Source organism: Apium graveolens, chromosome 8 (genome assembly GCF_009905375.1).
Source record: "Apium graveolens cultivar Ventura chromosome 8, ASM990537v1, whole genome shotgun sequence".
Lineage (NCBI taxonomy): Eukaryota > Viridiplantae > Streptophyta > Magnoliopsida > Apiales > Apiaceae > Apium > Apium graveolens.
Genome location: NC_133654.1, coordinates 31,886,168 through 31,907,405, shown reverse-complemented (window position 1 = coordinate 31,907,405; position 21,238 = coordinate 31,886,168). Strand labels below are relative to the sequence as shown.

General features: G+C 32.8%; 2 protein-coding genes across 5 annotated transcripts; one reads left to right on the top strand and one right to left on the bottom strand.

Annotated features, from left to right (window-relative positions):
* The first annotated feature begins 216 nt into the window (after positions 1-216).
* Positions 217-15,107, top strand: LOC141678063 (mitochondrial metalloendopeptidase OMA1-like). 4 transcript variants are annotated; one of them, XM_074484262.1, is made up of 8 exons: positions 217-331; positions 765-1,134; positions 1,244-1,353; positions 2,888-5,390; positions 5,473-5,588; positions 6,460-6,665; positions 9,517-9,625; positions 14,773-15,107. In XM_074484262.1, the coding sequence occupies exons 4-8, from the start codon at positions 4,659-4,661 to the stop codon at positions 15,011-15,013; spliced, it is 1,404 nt and encodes a 467-aa protein (XP_074340363.1). In that variant the 5' UTR covers positions 217-331; positions 765-1,134; positions 1,244-1,353; positions 2,888-4,658; the 3' UTR covers positions 15,014-15,107. The 4 variants fall into 4 exon arrangements, with proteins under 4 accessions (XP_074340363.1, XP_074340364.1, XP_074340362.1 ...); XM_074484263.1 differs by having other exon boundaries at positions 225-331; positions 1,079-1,134; XM_074484261.1 differs by having other exon boundaries at positions 228-331; positions 739-1,134.
* A 1,484-nt stretch (positions 15,108-16,591) lies between these two features.
* LOC141677208 (azadirone synthase LFS-like) lies at positions 16,592-20,835 on the bottom strand. The gene is made up of 11 exons (XM_074483019.1): positions 20,646-20,835; positions 19,719-19,911; positions 19,263-19,337; positions 18,923-18,974; positions 18,359-18,471; positions 17,888-17,988; positions 17,751-17,809; positions 17,465-17,521; positions 17,313-17,358; positions 17,138-17,217; positions 16,592-16,965 (listed from the first exon to the last, which is right to left on the bottom strand). The coding sequence occupies exons 1-11, from the start codon at positions 20,724-20,726 to the stop codon at positions 16,878-16,880; spliced, it is 945 nt and encodes a 314-aa protein (XP_074339120.1). The 5' UTR covers positions 20,727-20,835; the 3' UTR covers positions 16,592-16,877.
* Positions 20,836-21,238: the final 403 nt, after the last annotated feature.

The window sequence follows — 21,238 nt, the reverse complement described above, 5'->3', positions numbered from 1 at the left end:
TACTATTTTTTTTAATTTCGGATCCGTATTTCGCACGGTTGCAAAACTAGAGAAAAAAAGAAGAAGTAACAAGGAAAATGTTATTTCCAGAACCATTTTTTTATTTCCAGAGCAAAAATACGTGAAATTATGAAATGATCCTTGTCTTTGATATTTTTTAAAAGCTTTTTTATTATAAATGAAGGGGGTAATTTTATCTTTTCACTCATTATTTGCTCTAGAAATAAAAAAGTTACTCTGAAAATAACATTTTCCAACTAAGAATCAAAGAGAGTGAACAACAGGTCTCACAAACATCCTGTCTTTCAGAAACAAGAACTTGTTCATACAGGTTAGTCAGTGTATTAATGTATCTATATACTTTGTTAAAAAACCATGGGATTATACAAACATATATATACTGCTTCTAAAACTTTACCCTTTACATATTACAACCTTAATCCTCATAAAGTTAGAATCTTTAACAAGTACTTAGGGTTTTCAAGTCATTACACAACTTTGCCTAGTGTTAAAATCTCTAATTGTCCTAAAAGATTGTTAAGATTGGGTTTTGATCAAAAATTACAGAGCCCATTAAGTCATTTTGTTGGAACAAGGCATTATTTTGTTAATAGGTTTCAAGATTTTGTGTATAGGCCTGTAGTTAAGTGTTTGAGTTTTTTAACTTTCTTGATTGGAAGATTTGAGATAGTCCCTTTTAGTAATAGAGTTGTTTATGTGTTTCCATTTGTTGATAAGATATGGGGAGAGTTGTATTATTCTAGGTGTGTGAAGGAGGGGTACAAGAAGGGGGAAGTATTGTCCCAGGATCATTCTTTGTGTGTTCGGGTTGAGTCGATTGCTGTGAAGCTTCTTGAGGCGTTACGGAGGGAGAGTGGTAGGTGTCATGTGTTGGCTGATCAACGGTGGCTTGTAGGGGATGATGGGGAGGTTAAGTTAGTGAAGAGTTGTAGGAGGAAGGAAGATGATGAGTTAAGGATGCGTTTGAAGGAAGGAATAGATTGGGAACTCTTTGTGTTGGATGTTCCTATGGCTTGTTCGGGTTACATTAATATTGGGAAGATTCTTGTGTTTACAGGTATGTTTGATCGGTATAAGACGGATGCAGAGCTAGCGATTATAATTGCACATGAGGTATATATATGATGTGTGCTTGTTTCGTGAAATTAGTACATTTCGATTAGTTAGTAATCCGTGTTCAATTTGATTAACACTTGGTCACTTGTGTTTATTGTTTGAATAGGTTGGTCATGTAGTTTCTCGACATGCCCAAAGACGTCTTGCTTGGTTTCCATTCAAGCTGTATCACCGATTTATAAATGGCTATGATCCAGAAATTTCTTATTATTTGTGGTGAGAATATTTATCTAATTAAGCTACTAATTTAATTTGTTTTGGTGAGAGACTGGCCTTAGAGTTCACATATTCCATGTCTACTTGAATTTTTTATTGTATATAGGTTATGTGAATTTTTGGGGAGATTATAATTATTGAATCTTGTGTAGTTTACCTGATCTGTAATTATATGTTTTACAGTGCTTTCTAAAACAGTAGTGACATTACCATATGCCTTGCAAAATTTATATTGTTTAAACAACTATTGACCAACTGTCAGATGTTCTTAAATTTTTTCTGTAAAAATTGCAGATATGGGCATGTTTGTACCAACACTCATTTCCGTGATATCCATCGTATGTACTTTGTAGGAAGACCTTTAGGCCTCGTTTGGTTAAAGGTTTTAAGTTACACAGGAACTCACAGATCCATGTAACTAGGTTACTAAACTCTTAAAATCCTAGGATGTGTAAAAGTATGTGTTTGGTTTATAATTTTAAATGATCACATTTTTAATAATATTTGTATTTTTTTACATATATACATATTATTTGAAAATTATTATTGGGTGCTAAATAGAAAATTAAATAGAAGTATATAAATTTATTATTTATAAATTTAATCTATTATTAAGTATTATAATTATAATTATAAAATTTATAATTAACTATAATATATATAACTAAACATTTAATTATAAATATTAGAGCCAAAAATTCATATTGATAGAAAAACAAATTAAAGATTAAAAAGGTATATAAACTTTTACATATAAAAAAATAATTACAAGTTATGTGAATATGAATAAATAGTATTAAATTTTTATATCTTATAAATATATATTATATAGAAATAGAACTTAAAAGCACCAGTTAACGAGAAACAATAATTATATTTACAAAATAAAATAGATAAAACCTTACATCACTATGTAACTTCAAAAAACCACGTTCTGACTAGTTAACTAAATTCCCCCCAAATTAGTCTAACTCATTATATATTGGAAGTGTGGGCTCCCTTATCAATATTAAACTGAACGCTGAAACTTAGCCATATTCTCAGGAACTTGGAGTTACTGAGCTAGGTTACAAGCAACCAAACGAGGCCTTAGAAAGAGTTGATAATGTCAGTTTTCTAGTACTAAGTTTGCAAGAATAGAGGTTGTTGTGTAGTAGATCTGTTAAACTCGTATTCAATTAGTTCACTAGTCATCAATGCTTGGGCTCAGCCGTTTTTGTAAAAACTGAAGAATATGACTTCAGCTGCTGAAACACTTGCAAATATATTTTCACCTCTGTCTGCATCATTTAGAGCCAATCTTGTTTCTTGGCGGTTCTATGTTGTTCTACACGTTTTGCAAGTCATAATATGCTAGTAAGAGGGCTGGAGAATACTAAATAGTTCAAGATCTGTTGTGTTCACTTCACTTGTAAATGTGTTTTTTACTCCTTATGTACATATATGACAAGTGGTAGTGTGAAGAATGCTCTGTAGCAATCCTCATGTTAGTCTTCTGCTTTTTCTTTAGTAACACAGTTAATTCTCCATTCAGGCATGAACAAGAAGCAGATTACATTGCTATGTTATTATCTGCATCTGCTGGTTATGATCCTCAAGTTGCACTTGTGGCATTGAGAAAGATGAAAAGAGACTTGAAAAAACTGAAGGGAAGTGAGGTACCTCTTCTTCATTTGAAGGAAAGAATTGAATTTGTGTCTAAACCAGAAGTAATGCAAAAAGCAGTCTCTGTGTATCAAGAAAGAATGAAGGGACAGTGTACTGACCGAGAATATCTTGTGGAGAAGTAGGAGATGCCTGGAACCATAAATTGACCGTATACATTGTATTGTTAAAGAACAAATTTAGCACCGCCAGATTCTACTTACGAATGAAGTTCCAAATCCACTGAGGCAATTTAGGTGTTAATATTTGTAGTTGTCTTATCGGATAGTTTTACTTTTAGCGATTATTTCGTTACAAGTAGTATATGACTATAATAACAAGACAATTCTTTCTTTTTTCTTTTTTTATATGCAAAATATAAAGAACTTGTAACGACAAGACAGTTCTTCAAAAATTGTAGAAGAAAAATCTTTTCTAAACTTCTTCTAGCTAGACTCTTATCTTCACTCTCTGTTCTGTACTTCCTGATTTATTCGTATTTAAAACTGAAAGGGAATGTCAAGTTATTTGGATCAAGAACTTCTCTTATATCAAAATCACACTGCTCAACAAGTTTAAGATTCAGAATTCTTCTTTATGTATAGAATACGATGATCGCCTTTCACACTGATAAGATCGACATCACTTTTCACTTCCAGGATAGAAGTTTTGGTTTCAAGCTTCACCGTGAGTATCTCTTATCTCCACTATATTTTGTACTTGGGTGAATATGAAAATATAACATTCTTGGTAGTCTTTATGTTAGTTGTTAGTTGGTTTTTTACCTTGGATTAATTAAGACTTCTTTTCAGGGAGTTTTTAGGTTTAAAATATAACATGGCTGCAAAATTAAACACTAAATATCGCTATAAGCAAAGTTTGATTCAGCTCATGAGCAGCAGAGCCAAAGAAAAAAAGATACTTGAAACTTTAGAATATAAATTCTAATATTGCCAAACTCATCATCTTCATTATTGTTTAGTGTTAATATAATGTTTTTGTAGGAACCTGATAAGACAGTACAGTACTCAAGTACATCCCATTATTTTCTTAACATGTCTATGAAAATAATCTCTGCAATTCAAAAGAAAATAAAGCACTAGACCATATTGCCATTTATAGCTTCCCTGGGGAAATAAATTTTGAATATAACTGACCCTATGTGTACTGACCTTATTTTGAAATTGTTTGAATATCTAGTAAAAGAAAACTTGTATCAATGTTTTTTAATTGACAACTACAATGCAAATATTTTCGGTACCTATAAGCTAGATTTAGGTTAGTATTTACTTTTTAGTTCATAATTTCTTGAGAAGTTCCCAGTGTTTCTGTTCAGTTATTTTGTTCAGTAAAGATAAAGCAGTGCTCAACCAATAGACAACAATATTTAATTTTTTTTATTCAACTAAAAATGCCAAGGCCCTGTTATATTTGTGACATTAAAGGAAAATATGTGTACTGCATGTAGTCTACCTAGCTGCAACACATTTTTTCTTTTGTGTATAAAACAATATTGAAAACTGAGATAAAAAAATTACCATACTTTTGTATCTTGGACAAGAAGACTCGTCTCTTTTGCATTATTGTGAGTTACATCAAGGAAGTTCATTTTATTAAACATTTCTTGATATTTTCATACATATAATTATCTCTTTGCAAAAATGTTGGGTTTTTTGAGACAATGCAGCCCTACAGTTAGATTTTCTACTGTTTCTAAAAACTTGTTGAGGTCTCAATCTGTTGGTTTAGCAACACTAAGCAGGCTGAGATTTTGTAAAAGTTGTGTTGTTTCTAAAACCCTGTTGGGGTTTAAGTCCAGTTCACTAAGTTTAAGTAGCTCTTGTGATCTTATTCATTTGTTGGGGTTGGGTTTTAATCAAAAACTAGGCAACCCTTTTGGTCAGTTTGTTGGAATAAGGCATTATTGTGTTGATAGGAATCATGTTGTTAAGTTCAAAACAGCGCCCTCAGTCGAGTATTTGGGTTATCTTACTAGGTTCTTTGGGAAATTTGAGAGTGTACCTTATACTAAACAGAGCCTAGTTCTGTTTCCGTTCTTTGATCGGGTTTATAGAGTTTTAGGTGATGATGGTTTCAGTGAAAATGTGTTGTGTGATGCTCATCCGCATTGTATTCGGATTAGAGCTATTGCGAGAAAATTGCTTAAGGTGTTGGAAAGGGAGGATGGAAAGCATCATATATTAGCTGGGGAAGAATGGCTTGGAGAGGCCATGGAAAGTGGCAATTTGTTGGGTAAAGAATGGGAGGTTTTATTCCGTATTCGTCCTGAAGTTCATGCTTGGTATACGCGGACTGGGAGGCTACTTGTAGCATCGGCTTTGTGTGATTATTACAACACTGATGATGAGGTTGCATTCTCAATTGCACATCTGGTACGTGCCTGACAATTAGTTGCTATTGGATTATTAAATCTATGTTAAGTTTCATTAACACTTGTATTTTGTGTTTGTACAGATGGGGCATGTTGTTGCACGCCATTTGCTGAGAGAGCTCATATTCGATTCTATTCCCTTTTGGCTGTTTTACCTTGTGAAACATCGCAAAACCCCAAGTTCGTATTATAATCTGAGGTTAGATATTACATGGGCAATCACACTAGTGTCTTTTTTTCGTTTCTATCCGAACTTAAGTTGCTAGTGTTGATTTCTTGTTAGTAGTAAGGTATCGTACTGTGAATTGAATGTTCATCTTTGTTGGTAGTTGGATCCACTTCTGCTGCTGTAACACTTGGAAATATATATGTTATGCTAAACATACTTCTTATCGTCTTTTAAAACCGTCTGCAAATTTGTGTGCAATTTGTATCGATTGCCACTTGATTATTGATATATGGTCATGAATAATGTTAACAGTCACATATAAAGTCTAGGTTGTCATAGGTGCAGGAAGATTCTTGAATGGAAAATGGTGTCAGTTCCTGGAATATAGAAATGTGCATGTTGGGTTATCAAATCAATTGTTGATTGGAAGGGTAGGGTACTAGTATTAAGTGCGTAGAAAGTCCTCACTTATGAGCTAAGCTATTGGAGTAAAGACGGGTTCAATAGCACCCAACGATGCAATGGTTAGTGGGCATACATTCTTAGGGTTCTCACAAGAAATAAACGCCAATAACATCCAAGTTTCCCGAAACTTTGAGGACGTTGAAGAGAGATCTATGACTTACATTAATATAAACAAAAAGAAAAAATTTGGGATTCAGTAAGTATGATTTAAACCTTTTGACAATTGTCAGTACCCCTAACATCTTGGAGTTTTAGTATATCCTTGTTAAAGTTCTGATAATTTTTTTTATATACTTTGGTCCTGTTACTATGTTAATCTAACATCTGGTAAGCCATATTTGGTAGACGGTACTTAGTGTGAGAATACTGGTATATTGGATTTGTATTGTAGTACATATCTTAGTGCTCATGCTCAATACAATTACTTTGTCATTAGGCATGAGCTAGAAGCAGATTTCATTGGAATGTTCTTATCTGCATCTGCTGGTGGCTATGACCCTCAACTTGCACCTGTGGTACTGAGGAACAAGACAGGAAAAGATGGATCTTGTCCATTTGTGGCGAAAAGAATTGAGTCAATATCTCACCCTAAATTAATGCAAGAAGCAGTTGCGATATATCAAAAAAGTATTAAGGGACAAGGTACTGATTAAGAAGATCTTGCGGTGAATAGGGTATTAATTTATGTCAGGTATTTTTGTGCAAGATTATGATCATGATATATTGCACAGGTGGTAAGAATTTCCAGGGTTTGTAGTTATGTGTTCCATGTTCCCAACTAAGAATTTTAAACATGCAATTGAACTTTTACGTTACACTAGTTGGTAATCTGTGCAAAGCACGGGACCGAGATTAAAAATAATATCAAGTTATTATTTGCATCTCATAATTCATGCGAAACACATACTAAAATATAATAAATAAATGCCGTTAAATTATGTAGTTAAAGTGTAATTTTGAATTACACTGTATAGTTATTCTACTAATAAATCTAAGTTAAAAGTGAAAACAAAGTCTATATAGAGTATAAGTCGATTCGTGTTAGTTGAGATTCAATTATATAAAATTCTAAAAATAGTTGTATAATTTTTTTAGTAAGAGTACTAAGATTTGGTACTTTTGTGTTCAAAAATAACATGGTTTTGCTTATTAGTATAGTGGGTAACTCATGTAAAACACGGGCCCAAGATTATATATATCCAATTAGTATTTGTACAGAATTGAACTCATAATTAATTCGAAACACAGACTGAAATCAATATATTAAATCAAATATTAAATTGGTACTTGAAAAGAATAATTATGTAGTTAAAAGAATCGAATCAATTATGAAATTTCCCTGTATTGTTTTACATGTTATAGAAATCTAACATATTAGTTTTGTTTTTGTGAAACGAATTGTATATTTATCTTATAAACCAATTTTTTTTATATAATTTAATATTATTTGATAATTATCTTATAATTACTTTTTTCAATATAGTTTATTTAATATTACGTAATTATTGATAAAATTTGTTTTTCAAATTAAAAGTAAATAAATGTCACTATACTTAATTTAATGTTACTTGATATGATCTAAATACAACCCATATATTTGTTATTGTTAAGAATGTTTTTTTAACTTAAAAGTAAATAAATGATGTGATGGACAACGATGAATACAACCGTTAAATCAATAGTTTTCAGTTTAAAAGTTAATAATTGTCACTAAGATCATTTACTATTACTTAATTATGTTTAAAATACGTATTTTACAATTTGAAAGTACATTGACGCGAGGATGAACACTAACTAATAGAAAATAAAGTCTAAACAGAATAGAATTCAATTCGTGTTAATAGTTTACTTAGTAGTTAGTAGTTAGTAGTTTTTCAAATTTAAAGTAAATATACGTTATTTTACCTAATTTAACATAACCTAATAAAATCTTAATATAATTCATAAATTCGCTTAAAAATATTTTTTTCTATTTTATAAAGGTAAATAGATGCTTGGATGGACACTAACTAATATAAAACAAAATTTACATATAATAGAAGTCAATTTGTGTTTAAAATAAAGTTTACTGAGAATTAAAGTCGATCTGTATTAGGTGAGTACCAAAATTTGATACTTTGGTACTTGGGTATTTTTGTGGTGCCAATAAAATATGATTTTGTTTTTTAATAAAGAATATAGATTTGGCCAGGGTGAAACATTGGAACATGCATATCAACAAGTACTATTTACAATCTTGCCTCTTCTATCTTTTTCACCCACATTGTCACGAAATAACATTTTTATCATTGGGCATGTGAATTCATATACCAATTAGAGAATGCATTTCATCAATACAATACAATCTTATTAATCCTCCTGTGTTATCTAGCCTCTGAATTTTTCTGATTTTCAAAGGATGTTGAGATTCTATTTTATACACCACGAATTGGGCAGTTTAGTTGGACGAGTAACTGAGGTTACCATAGTCATTTTGATCGTAGGTGGTTGGACAAACAATCCCCTTGCCATCAAATTTTTTGAACTAGCTTCCTAGCAAAATAAACACGTGTTTCTTGGTAGATAGCTAATACAAGAATATCAATTATATCTTCTTTCTGTAGGCTATAGGATGTGAAAAATCATTTGGATCCTACATTAATCTACCCATAATAGAAGATTGTAGGCAGAATTTTCTTAGTTAGAGAGACTGGCTATTCTATTAGACCGTTACAGCTTCAGGTTTAAGACGAGCTTCAGTTTTGATGGTTCCTCTTATGGTTTTTTATGCAAGAGAAAACTTCCCTCTCTCTTGTGTGCATTCTGATGTCCATTTCCTCCCATGTCTTTTAGCTAGCTGAGTCCCTCTCTCTCTTGTATGTATTCTGATGACCTCCTAGAGCTTGTGCACTGTAGAATTTCCTCATGCAAAATGTACATGAGAAAATCATGGACCCTGACCTGTCAGAATCTCCAGGCGCTAAGCCTAGATTCACACCTAGGCTCAGAATCGTGCACCATGACCTGTTAGAATCTTTAGGCGCTGAGCCTAGGTTCCAGAGCCGGCTTTACGGGGAGTTTCCCCAGTTATTTGCCTAGGGCCTCCAATAATATAGGGGCCTCCAATATATATACATACATGTAGTATTAATATTTATAATTATTAATTATATTCAATAAAATTATTAAAATAATATCTATTCTTTTCCCGTATACACCAGTTTAGAAATCTGGATAGTACTTTAACTTTAGGCCTATTCAATACAATAAAGAAAGATAATAGCCCAATAAATTAGTATAATGTTTTACAATATTTTAAATCACTTTAAGTCTTTAATATAACCAAAAAGGTAGAAAACCTAATACGCTCAATTGAGCAAATATAGAACCAACAAGAGCAGCAAAGGTAATATATAGTGATCTCTTCAATTCTTTTATACTTGGTATTTTAAATTCAAAACTAATTTACTATACTAGATACTACATATTTTTGATTCTTTGTAGTATATTACAGGTGTTAGCATAATGACGGGTAAAAGGAAGCATGATTCAGGATGTTTTAAGAGAAAGAAAAAAGAGAGGCAAGACAAACTCACACAATCTTTACAAGGATCTATGAATAGGTATGTGAAACCTATTAATATATCGGGTAATTCAAGTGAGAATGTCACTGTTAATGATAATTTGCCTGAGAATTTAGTGGATGAAAATATCAATGACTTGAATGTTGATACTAATTTGCCTGAGAATTTTGTGGATGGAAATTTGAATGATATAACTGCCGATGAACATTTGGATTTTGGTGATTTCATTAGAGATTTTGCACATTCAAAAGCAAGAAGAATAATAACTTCTTAGCTTTAACTTGAACTATTTTTATACTTTGTTTATTAGTTAAGAATTATTTTTACTACTGCAAATTATTCATGTGATTTTAGTTCATCAAATTTTAGATTTTGGTTCCAAAATACTAGGGCCTCCGAAATCCTGGAGACGGCCCTGCTAGGTTCGCACATAGGCTCAGATTTAGCCACTTTCTAGGAGAGTTTATTTATCATGAACCTTTTTGCTGTTCGCTGGCTATGTTGTACATATATGTTACGAGAATAAGAAGTTCGAAGAAATTTAGTATGGATGGAGTCATGGATATGTATTATCAAGTGTCAAGATTGATGCCTAAATAAATAATTTCACAATTTCACATTCGTTGTTTTTTTGGTAACAAAAAACAAGGAACATTTTTGTTGTTTGACAAAAGAGAAAAGAATTGAGTTAACGGAGGAGCCACCAGTGATGGATGTTACCTGCCATCTATATTTAAAAAAAGAAAGCAGGGGATATGACCATTTTTATTTTTTATAATCACCAGAACAGCTAGTAGTAAAACTATAATCAGAGACCAATCTTTGAAAATTGTAAAAGCATAATTTGAACCCCTGAAATGAGATTGATCATTTGTCAAGACTCTGATATATGAAGCCAGTAAGCCACAGTGTTCCTCTGGGGAACAAATTTAGTTTAAGTTAGTATGATCTAGTTCACACAGTAGTATGTGATTTTTCCTTTATTATTTCATAATTGTGAAAATTTTTATATTTGATTGTTCAAAGGTTAAGCTGATAGGCTCTACCAGTAGAGATGGAATAAATTGCTAGCATTTCACATAAAATTACGGTAGATAAATTTGATACAAATAAGATACAATTTTCATCCACAAACCTCTCATATACGCTTATTTTTATGATAACTTGCTACACATTCCCAAATTTTTTGTTAGTAATTTGACTAATTTAAACTTGCTATATAATATGATCTGCGTTTTTGTAAGTTAAATTTTTTTCTGGTTAATACTCATGAGCGCCAAAAAAATTAGATTGGGTGATATTATGAAGCAACTTTCAAATAAACCCACTACTTTATGTACTACCATTTCTAGTTTTGTGTATAGGAACAAGGGCTGAACCCAGAAAAGTTACATATTTTTATTGAAACATGTATATTTTGAAAAATGCAGAAAATCTCTTGTCTTCTCATTTTCTTGATTACAATAAAAGAAGTGTTTTAAACATTTTCATCTTAATCAACAAAAATTCCTGTTTAATAGAAGGGTTTAAATTGCAAAAAGGAAGAACTAATATTTTAGACGATATGTGTTACATGCTTTAACATATTAAAAATGTAGTCCAACCTTGTCAAAAATGTAACTAGGTTATGCTATTAATATAACAAAAAACATGTAATTTTGCAAATTTTCTCAATGTTAAAGTTTGTTTGCATGAATACTTATGTATTATTTATAGGCCCCGCATCGCGAGCTTAAATACTGGAGTAGTATTTAATAACACCGCTAGCTAGACGCTAGTTATGTGTTAGTAATATAGATAAAACTCAGGCAATGGAATCAAGCAGACCAGTATTTTTAAATTTATTGCATTTCAACAAAAAGTGCCAACTCCCCTTTAGACAAGTAATGGTAAAATCTGACTGTAATGAAGGACAGTGTTTTTGTACTGCATGCAGTCACTGGTCTGTACTAGTCACCAGCCTCTTGATTCTTGAACCCATTTCTTTTTTGGTACATTGAATTAAATTCTTGAAAACCAAATTAATACTAGTACTATCTTGTACAAGAAAATATATGTATTTTGTTGGTACAACATAAAAATTTGTTTTTGCAAAAACCAAGAAGTGTATATCATCAGGTGAGTTCATTTCTTGAGAAAAAAAGTATATTTATTTTATTTATCTTTGCTGTAAAATCATGGGTTTTTTAAGACAATGCCTATATAGTGTTAAATTCACTAGTGTTTCTAAAAAACTTGAGGGGTTTAAATCTTGTTTAGCAACATCAAACAGGCTTCTTTCCTCTAATACTTCACCTGTTTCTAAAACCCTCTTGGGGTTTACTAATTTACCCAGTGTTAAGATTTTTGATGGTCCTAGAGCTCTGTTGGGGTTGGGATATGGTCAAAAATTTAACAACCCATTGTGTTATTACCGTGTTGCTAGAACTCAAATCAGTAAAAAATTGTTGGGGTTTAAATCTTGTTCCATGATGAGTTTTGGAACAAGGCATTACTCTGTTGAAAGAAATCAGAATGGTGAGTTTAAGACTATGACATTAATCAAGTATTTGAGTTACTTTTCTGCGTTTACGAAAAATTTGTTGAGGATGGGATTTGATCGAATGTTAGGCAGCAAGTCTAGTCATTGTGTTGGAACAAGGCAGGATTCTGTTCATGTGTTTGAGAAATATGTGTTTAGGCCTATACTTAAGTTTTTAAGCTGTATGACTCCCTTTACTGGGAGATTTGAGACGGTCCCTTTTATGACTAAAACTATTTATGTGTTTCCATTCGTTGATCAAATCCGGGGAGCGTTATTTTTTTGGAGGTGGAATAAGCAATGCAAAAGGAGTATGGCACTGCCCCGGACTCACCCACATTGTGTGCGAATTGAATCAATTACTAGGCAAATTCTTGATGCATTACAGAGGGAGACGGGCACATGTCACACGTTGACTGATCAACAGGGGCTTAAAGATTGTGATGCTGGGGAGATTCAAGGTAGGAGGAAAGAAAATGAGAAGTCTGCAACTACACATTTGAAGGAGGGAATGGATTGGGAGTTTTATGTGGCGAAGGACCCTAGATTTGGTGCAGGTTCTATAAATATCGGGATGAATAAGGGGGTGATTAGACCACCTCCAACCCAACTCTAAAAATATACTTTTACACCATTTTGGTGTAAAACTCCTCTCCAACCCCACTCTAAAAGTTACACCATTTTGGTGTCACACCAAAAGTTACACCAAATTTGTTGTCACACCAAATTTTTAGAGTTTTTATATATTCTCATGTTGCCCTTGTATTCCTTTACTAAAAACAAATTTGTTCCATTTGTATCCAACCACTTTATTACTTTTAACTTTACTTTTGTACTTTAGTAATAAAATAACCTATATAGTACAAGAATGGTGTAAAATTTAGTGTTGGTGGGTTGGAGTTGAATTTGAAGATAGTGTAGTTTTTACACTATCTTGGTGTAAAAATTACGCCAAAATAGTGTAATGGGTTGGAGATGCTCTTATAGTGTTTAGTGGTTTGTTTGATTTATATAAGACAGATGCAGAGCTAGCAATTGTAATTGCACATGAGGTACATATACCAATCGTGTATGTTCTATAAATTAGTTCCTTATGATTTATTAGTCATGGAATTTAATTTGATAATCACCGAGTTGCCTGTGTTAATTTTCTGAATAGGTTGGGCATGTTCTTTTTCGACATGGTCAAACTTCTCTTGGTTTTTATTGAGGCTTTATCATCGTATGATACATGGATATAATCCTGAGATAATATATTATTTGAGGTTAGAATGCATCTTCATTAAAGCTCAGTAGATTATCCTCAGATTTTATATATGCTATGCGCCTATGTCTCCCTGATTTTTTAGAGCTTTTAGATCATACAAATTCGTGGGAAGATTATTTATGTTGTTTTTAGGTCGTTTCCTTGCTCTGTAATTGTTTGCTTTTGAGTACTTCATAATGCAATACCATATTAAATGCACCTATGTTTTTCTGTAAGAACACTCGTTGAATGAGTTAGTAATTGTTGGTTTCCTATTTACAAGTTTAATACTGTAAGGAATAGAGTTGGTTCTGTAGGCGTAGGTTTGTTAAAACTCATACGAGAAGTTTATTGTCCAACCATGCTATGTCTGCACTGGTTTTCGTTGTGAAAACTGTTAAAAATTTAACTTTATTTGCTGAAACACTTGTTAATGTATTTTCGCCTCTTCTGCACTATGAAGAGCTGACCTTACTAACTATATATTACATGTTTCTTACCTTTTACCGCTTATTTTCCTTTCTTGGCCATTGTTTCTTCCTTGTGCCCTCTAGTTCTTACCTTAATTAGGTTGAGCTTATATTGAGATAGTAATGTAGAAGGTTATGATATGAGAGGCATTGATTTAACTAAAGGCATGTCGCAACCAAACCCTAAATATCATTACTTGTTAAACTAGTGTACTTATGGTGTGTCCATCACACCATACTCCATAACAATGAAACTCTGCAATCCACAATTTTTTTATTATTACTTTCTTATGTCTTCACATTTCATGTGGAGGGATCATAGCACATCATTACAAATTATAGTTTTTCACTGTAAATTAGAGTGTTTTTTCTCTGTTTTATGAACTCCCTCATGAGAGAGGTATGCTTGACAAAATAGCATACCTCTCCAGTCTTTATTGGTGCATTCTTGTGACAATATATGATGCAAGCAAATGTTATTGATGTATGCTCGTCGATGTCAAATGCGTTGAACTAATCTCATATCGGAGTTACAAACAGAGTTTAGATAGTTATAGCTGCATGAATATACAGAGATATATTACAATCTTTGATTGGGTTGTCATTACAAATGTTTGATAATCAGATCCATCTACTCTGACCATTTATTAAAATTAAATTTTGCATTGAACCCGAGTGTCCAAGACTCTTTTTAAGAATGTATATTTTCTAATTTACAAGCATTTCGCAAGCCATAACATGTTAGTAAGGGTGTGAAGCATACAATATTGTTACAAAAATAAACTGCATTGATGTGTTATACATATATATATGTCTTATTGTTGATGATTGCCCTGTCGAGCTCTTTAATTCCATAAAAGTGGCAGTCTGAAGCATAACATTATGATCTGCAGTTATCCTGCTATTCATCTTTTGGTTTTCTTCACTAACACGGTTTCTTTGTCATTAGCCATGAGCATGAAGCAGATCTCTTTGGGATAATATTATGTGCATATGCTGGCTATGATCCTCGACTTGCACCTATGGCAGTGGAGAAGATGAAAATATACTTGCCTCTGGTAACGGAAAATGCAGTAGCTGTTTGTCTTTCAGAAATTGTGGGAAGAATTGAGTTCATGACCATGCCAGAGGTGATGCAACCTGTAGTTCGTTTATATCAAGAAAGAATGGAAGGGCAAAGTACTCATTGAGGATTTCTCGCGGACTAGGAACTGGAAGGAGATCAGGATCTTAATACGAGTCCGTCATCTTTTGTGCAACAAACAAACATAGCATTGCCAGATTCTACATGGTGGCTTTTGATGTTATCTTGTGGATAATTAAATTATGATGCTTTTTGTTCTTCGTATTTTTGTAATTCATTCTCGCAACTAGTATTACTGTAATCAAAAGACCGTTCTCTAAATATCGCAAAAGAAAATTTTGAACAATGGTATGAAAATGAAGAAGATAAGGAGCCACAGTCTTCCTCCAGGTCACAAGTTTGTCAGTACAAACAGTTCATTTAGAAAATATTCCTAAAATTTCACATTTTTTCAAGAATATTACACAACTGTAATTAGTGCTAAAGCAGTGTTCAAGGTCTGGAATACAACAAGTGCACTCCACCCTTTTCAATACTTTTCCGAATTTGTGTATAAGAAATAAAATCTGAAACCCAACAGTGAATAAAAATTTATACATTTTAGGGTTAACTGTATAGTGCACCCCTTTGGTTTGTGCCATTATCACTTTGGTATTAATAGTTTCAATAATTGCACATAGTTTCAATAATTGCACTTCATATCCCAGACAAGTTTGTGCCTGCACTTTGCACCCTTTCCTTCAGTTTCCTCCGTTACCGTTAAATAGGTCAGGGGTAAAAAAGTAATTTGACAATATTTAATTGCATTTTGACCATTAAAGTTCAACAAATTTTCACATCAACCCCCGAACATTTTTTTTTACAATTTCGACATTCAACTATAAAAAATATGCATTTTAACCATTTTATTAAAAAAATTAATTTCTGAAAATTAGTTTGATAATATTTTTTTCGAAAATACAGATTTTTTTCTGAATTAAAAAAAACCTTTTATAGCGTATCTTGCAGAAGGAGGGACATTTTTAAGATTTTGCAAAATGAAAATGTAATTGGTCTTGGTGTGTTCTTCAGCAGAATCAAGAAGTTGTATTATATGTTAATTATTTGACAACGACAATGTGATCCTGAGCTAGAATCAGGTTAGTTGTTACTACTATTTACTACTTGATTATTCATATTTTCTTGAATGATGATGGGGTTTGTTAGATAATGCAAACATGTATGTTCTGCATTATTGTAAAAGTTTGAGAATTTTTCCATTCTGGAAGAAGGCATTATTGTGTTGAAAGAAATGAAAATGGTAAATTTTGGAGACTGATCAAGTAATTTGGTAATTTTAGTGTGTTGTTTGGGAAATTCGAGAGGGTGCCTTTTACGAAACAACCTCATTCTTGTGTTCCTGAATTTTCATGGAGGGAGGAAAGTGGGAGACATACAGCCTCATACTAACCCGCATTGTGTTGGGGTTAGAGCAATTGCCAAAACCAGTGGCCTGTGCTTACAAAACACAGGATTATATCTGTCAAAGATCCCAAAACACGTCTCGATTTGAGGTTAGATCTATATCCTTCATCTGACCTATTGTTTTTATGAAATGCTATAATGTAATTAGCTGTCTTTTTGTGACTTGCTTTTTATTTTATTTATTTTATTCTAGTCCCTGCAAAACTTGATCAAAAAAAAATTAGTGCTACTTCCTGACCCAGTATCACTTTCAATCCAATACATTACATGCTCCGCCATGGATATTATTATTGTCCGATTGTTGATACCCATCGAGACTTTTCTAAACACTAGTAGATGACGATCAAGACTTGCAGACATCTCAATCGTACCATACTTGCAAGGGCAACACATATAGTTATTAATATATGATAATTTTCTCCAGGTATCCAAACTCCATGGAATAGTAATAAAACCATAAGCATCACAGGCAAACTTCGATTGCAGTAGCATTGTTCCGAGGATTTCTATGCAGTAGCATCATACTCTATATTTGCCATGCTGTGGGCTCTATACCTCTCCTTTAGGTAGTCTCCGCTCCGAATTGGTGGAAACCTACAAAGCATGCTTTTGTCAACATCTTTCTTAGATAAATGTTGCTTTTGGAATGCATGAGTTTGCAATACAGAAAACTAACTATTTGCTCTACTATAATTCTCTCACAATCACAATACATTTATATACACACATGCATGGAAATTGACAAGAGGCGACTCAGATGCAATACCTTGGAGGAGATGCCTCAGTGCAGCAACTTTTAAGGCATTCTACCACACTGTCTTGGAATGGATTGAGAAAGAAAGCCATCTAATATTTTGTCAAGAAAAAAATTATTATCAGCTTCTCACATAAAGATGCACAACAGGTAATATAGGGGAATACAGTAAACAGAAGTTTATTACAGAATATCGTTCTTGTCCTGTTCGAATCACTCTGTGAAGTGTTGATCTGCAAATTGGATAGGTCGGAGAATTATAAGGAGCAACAAAGAATTAGATTATATAAATGTGGATAAGAAAAGAAAAGAAATACATGTTCATCGAAGAGGGATTACCGATACAGGCAATTAGTCCACCTCTCCATCATGTCTCCAATGTTAACTACAAAAGCCCTGCACAAACATTTATGGCCAAGGAAAGGCTTTATTAATTTTACAAATTTCTTGATAGAATAATTTAAATTAAATCATTAACCATGACGGTTTAGCTCCTTAGTTAAACAATGCATTTAAATAAATTGATATGATTAACCATGACAGTTTAGCCCCTTAAAAAAACAATGCATTCAAATAAATTGATCAACATCTCCAAATTATAAGGATTTAATAGTTATGAACTTACCCACTGATGTGGTGTACATTCTCCCAGACCTGTGGCTGCTTAGATTTTTCCCTACATACCTGTGAACTTGGAGAGATTAACCACATAACAAAGACATGAATAAGGAAATCACATGTAAGCATATCTATATATCAAACCTGAAGTCCAGGAATCCCGTCAGTCATTAGAAGAGTCATCATTCCATAATCCGAATGAGCTGATGCACCTAAAACCTGTTCGTCCAAAGAACCTTGTTCACCTAAAACGGAAAAGCTCAATAAACATTTTTTCAGGACAGTATCCTATTTATCTCATGTACCCACACACAGAGGTTCATTCTTTATGTGGGTACGCGTGTTTGCATGCAGGAGAGCTTTTAACTGATGTTAAAGATTAACTGATGTCACAGTGCTCATTTTAAAGTGATTTTTTAAAGAGGATACATACTTCAAGTTCAGATACTTTGCGGACCAATGCATTACTACACAATGACATTAGAATGTGAAAAGTTAAAATACATTGTTTAAAACAATCTTATTCCAAATTCATAGCATCAAGAAAGGATAAAATGGAGATCCGACAGAACATGAAGTGTGTTACTACTCAATATTCATTTTTTACAAGTAAACCTGGATAGTGGAGTAGACGAAGAAAAGGATCCAGGGGGCCAACTTTTACAAAGAAGTCTTCTTCCAGATTTAATGCCAATGCAATCAGAGAGATCAACCTTCTTCCAGCATCCCTACAAAAGCACACACCAGTACATCAACAGAACGTCACAAGGTCTTGCTAGGACCACACTTTTCTCAATAAGTGAGGAAGAAAAAGAAAACATTAACCATTCACAACATATTAAAGTAAGTTAGTAGCACCCATATTACTAACTCCTATCCCACCCAGCCCTCCTTTTTACACCCACGTCTACGAAGAAGGGATGTATGTTATGAAAAAAACATATATACAGCATCAAAACACCAGTCACAAACTTATTAGAACACGTTTGGGTTATGCTGATGCAGAATTGATCTTAGCAAGGAGTCGATCATAAGAAAATAAGGAGAGATTCTATAAAAATATGTAATTAAGTTAACACAGTTGGCTAAAATATATATCAAGGTAATCCTTTTGATTCTCATGAATAGTCAATTTACACATAACAAGCCTGAAACAAAACTACAACAGAGTGTACTTACCGGACTTTTTCATAGTAAAGTTCCATTGTGAATCTCCAAAATGGTAATATTTCTGATTTTTTTCCAAGCATGAAAAATTAGTTCAAATAAATCTCAAACTAAAAGGATATATTATGTGTGCAGTCCTTCAGATCATGGATATTGAAATAAATATATTAAGGATAGATTAGCAAATTGTGCATAGAGGAAATTTGTGCTACAGCTAAGCTACAACTTACACATTTCGCTGCTGCCAACCTCAACTGTTTTCCAGTTTTAAAGGAATTAAAAAATAAAAAAGAATACATATGTAACATGCTTGTTCATCTACCTGCATCAGTGTATGTTAGTATAAACATACCTCGTGAAGGCCACTGGTTCAAATAGCTTTTATCATCTTCTAGGGGACCAATATAGATTGTCTCTTTCAGATCACCTGCATGTAACTTAGCTGATGAAGTCAAAACAGAAAATGTGAACCGGAAAATACCTAAAAACAACTGAGCTATATCGAATTGAAGTTGAGAAATATTTTAATATCTTTAGGTTTCTATGATATATTATTGGTCCTCTGTCCCATATATATACACATATTCGTATGCTTTAATACAGTTTAGTGATGCTGTGACCTCAACAAGTTTTAACTCATTATAGACAAGCAGTTGGACTATATGCTACTTCTCCAAAATCCACCCCCACTCCCGCACAGCAATAATAGATCAAAAGTCCGAAAGACTACAAATTGAATGGCAGAAATGGATAACTCGCATATGAGGAGAGTAAACTTTTAATTAAGATCATAACCAATTCACGGTACCTGTGGAACGTAAAGAGGTATCTAGTCTCTCTGAACAAAGTGGAGTGTAACCTCTGTGCTCCTTCCAAGCCACTTTCATCTTCTCTTCAAGGGGAAGAGAAAAAAAATTCCTGCTCTCTTCAAGCGCTTTTTGTATTAACTCGTTCTCTACGCCATGATTAATGAGATAAAAGAAACCAGTGTCCATACATGCCTACACACAGTATTTGCAATTTTTTTGTAAAATCATTTTGAGGCAGACATGATAATTATGATATAGGTTTTACTCTACTCAACGCTCCCCCTCTATCTTACTATTGAACACACCGACAACTTAATCCAAACAACAGTCATATAAACTACCAAACATACAACTAGTATGTTTAAATTAATAGGGATGGGGATGGGAAGACACTAATTCACAGTATAGGTACAACTAGTATTCCTCTTAGTCATATGATAATGCTAATTCCAAGGTCGGCATCTAAGTGGCAACTCTAAGTTTGTTTGCTCATTGTTTTGCTCTCTCCCTAGTATTATGCTTCACCTCGAAAATTCACATATAAATGACTACAGATGATTCATTTCATCATATTACTTGTATTCATGAACAATTATGCAAAACTAAATATGCAACATAAGGTACAAACCGTTGCCTATGGGTCCAATTCTACATTGTCCTTCAAGAATGTTAAAAGAAAAAAATGATATGCACAAGTCAACAAATATAAAATTCCCCTTAGTCATTTTAATATATAAATCTGCTGAAGTCATCATATTATTCACAAAATCATGAAAACCATTTACTTCTGAATAAAGTACTTAATATTAGATTTTTTTTTGGCGGTATGAGAGTAAAGTAGTGTATTGTAGCCATTAGATTTGTTGAAACTTGAAAATAATAAGATTGAAATGGCAGAAATATATTAAAGAAAAAATAGTAGCAACCTGGTGGATGGAGTTGGCAGTGGCTACACGATCAGAACAAGACAGGTCTATCACTGCTAGTTCCAAATCCTTCTTGGCCATTTTCACAAACTTCAGTTGTTGGCTTGTTCCCTCTCTCCCTCTATCTCTCTCTCTCCCTCCCTCTGCTCCCGCTTATCTAAAGTTGCATTTGGTTTCCATTAGTTTTTTATAGTTTAGTATTAATGTATTCTTTTAATCAATAATTAGGTTTAAATGTCTTGCAACCGAGAATCGAATACAAATAAAATTCACAGGACGATAAGATATAATCTCTTACTATCTCATCTTTGTTAAATTGAATTATAATATTGGGCTACTGACTTATTTAGGTGTATTTATCTGCTTTTTGTTTTTACTAAAATGAGTGTTTATTTAAAATTATATATGTCAAACACTGGACCAAAATCTGAAGTAACATAGAACAAATATAGTGCTCCATTCTTAATTTCTCTTCTTGTACATATATGAAAAAAATTAAAAAATGGTTACTTTACTAGACTACTGTCAATTCCTTCAAAAAAAATATACACTGCGTAAATTAAATTTTTTAATGTCAAAATTGCTCCGATGCA

Coding starts and splice junctions, on each gene's coding strand:
- LOC141677208 (XM_074483019.1), bottom strand. CDS start 20,726: ATGGCCAAGAAGGATTTGGAACTAGCAGTGATAGACCTGTCTTGTTCT. Junction 18,472..18,922: donor CTTTACTATGAAAAAGTCCG/GTAAGTACACTC, acceptor GTGCTTTTGTAG/GGATGCTGGAAGAAGGTTGA. Junction 17,810..17,887: donor ACGGGATTCCTGGACTTCAG/GTTTGATATATA, acceptor CCAAGTTCACAG/GTATGTAGGGAAAAATCTAA.
- LOC141678063 (XM_074484262.1), top strand. CDS start 4,659: ATGTTGGGTTTTTTGAGACAATGCAGCCCTACAGTTAGATTTTCTACT. Junction 6,666..9,516: donor AAAAAGTATTAAGGGACAAG/GTACTGATTAAG, acceptor AGTATATTACAG/GTGTTAGCATAATGACGGGT. Junction 9,626..14,772: donor TTACAAGGATCTATGAATAG/GTATGTGAAACC, acceptor CTTTGTCATTAG/CCATGAGCATGAAGCAGATC.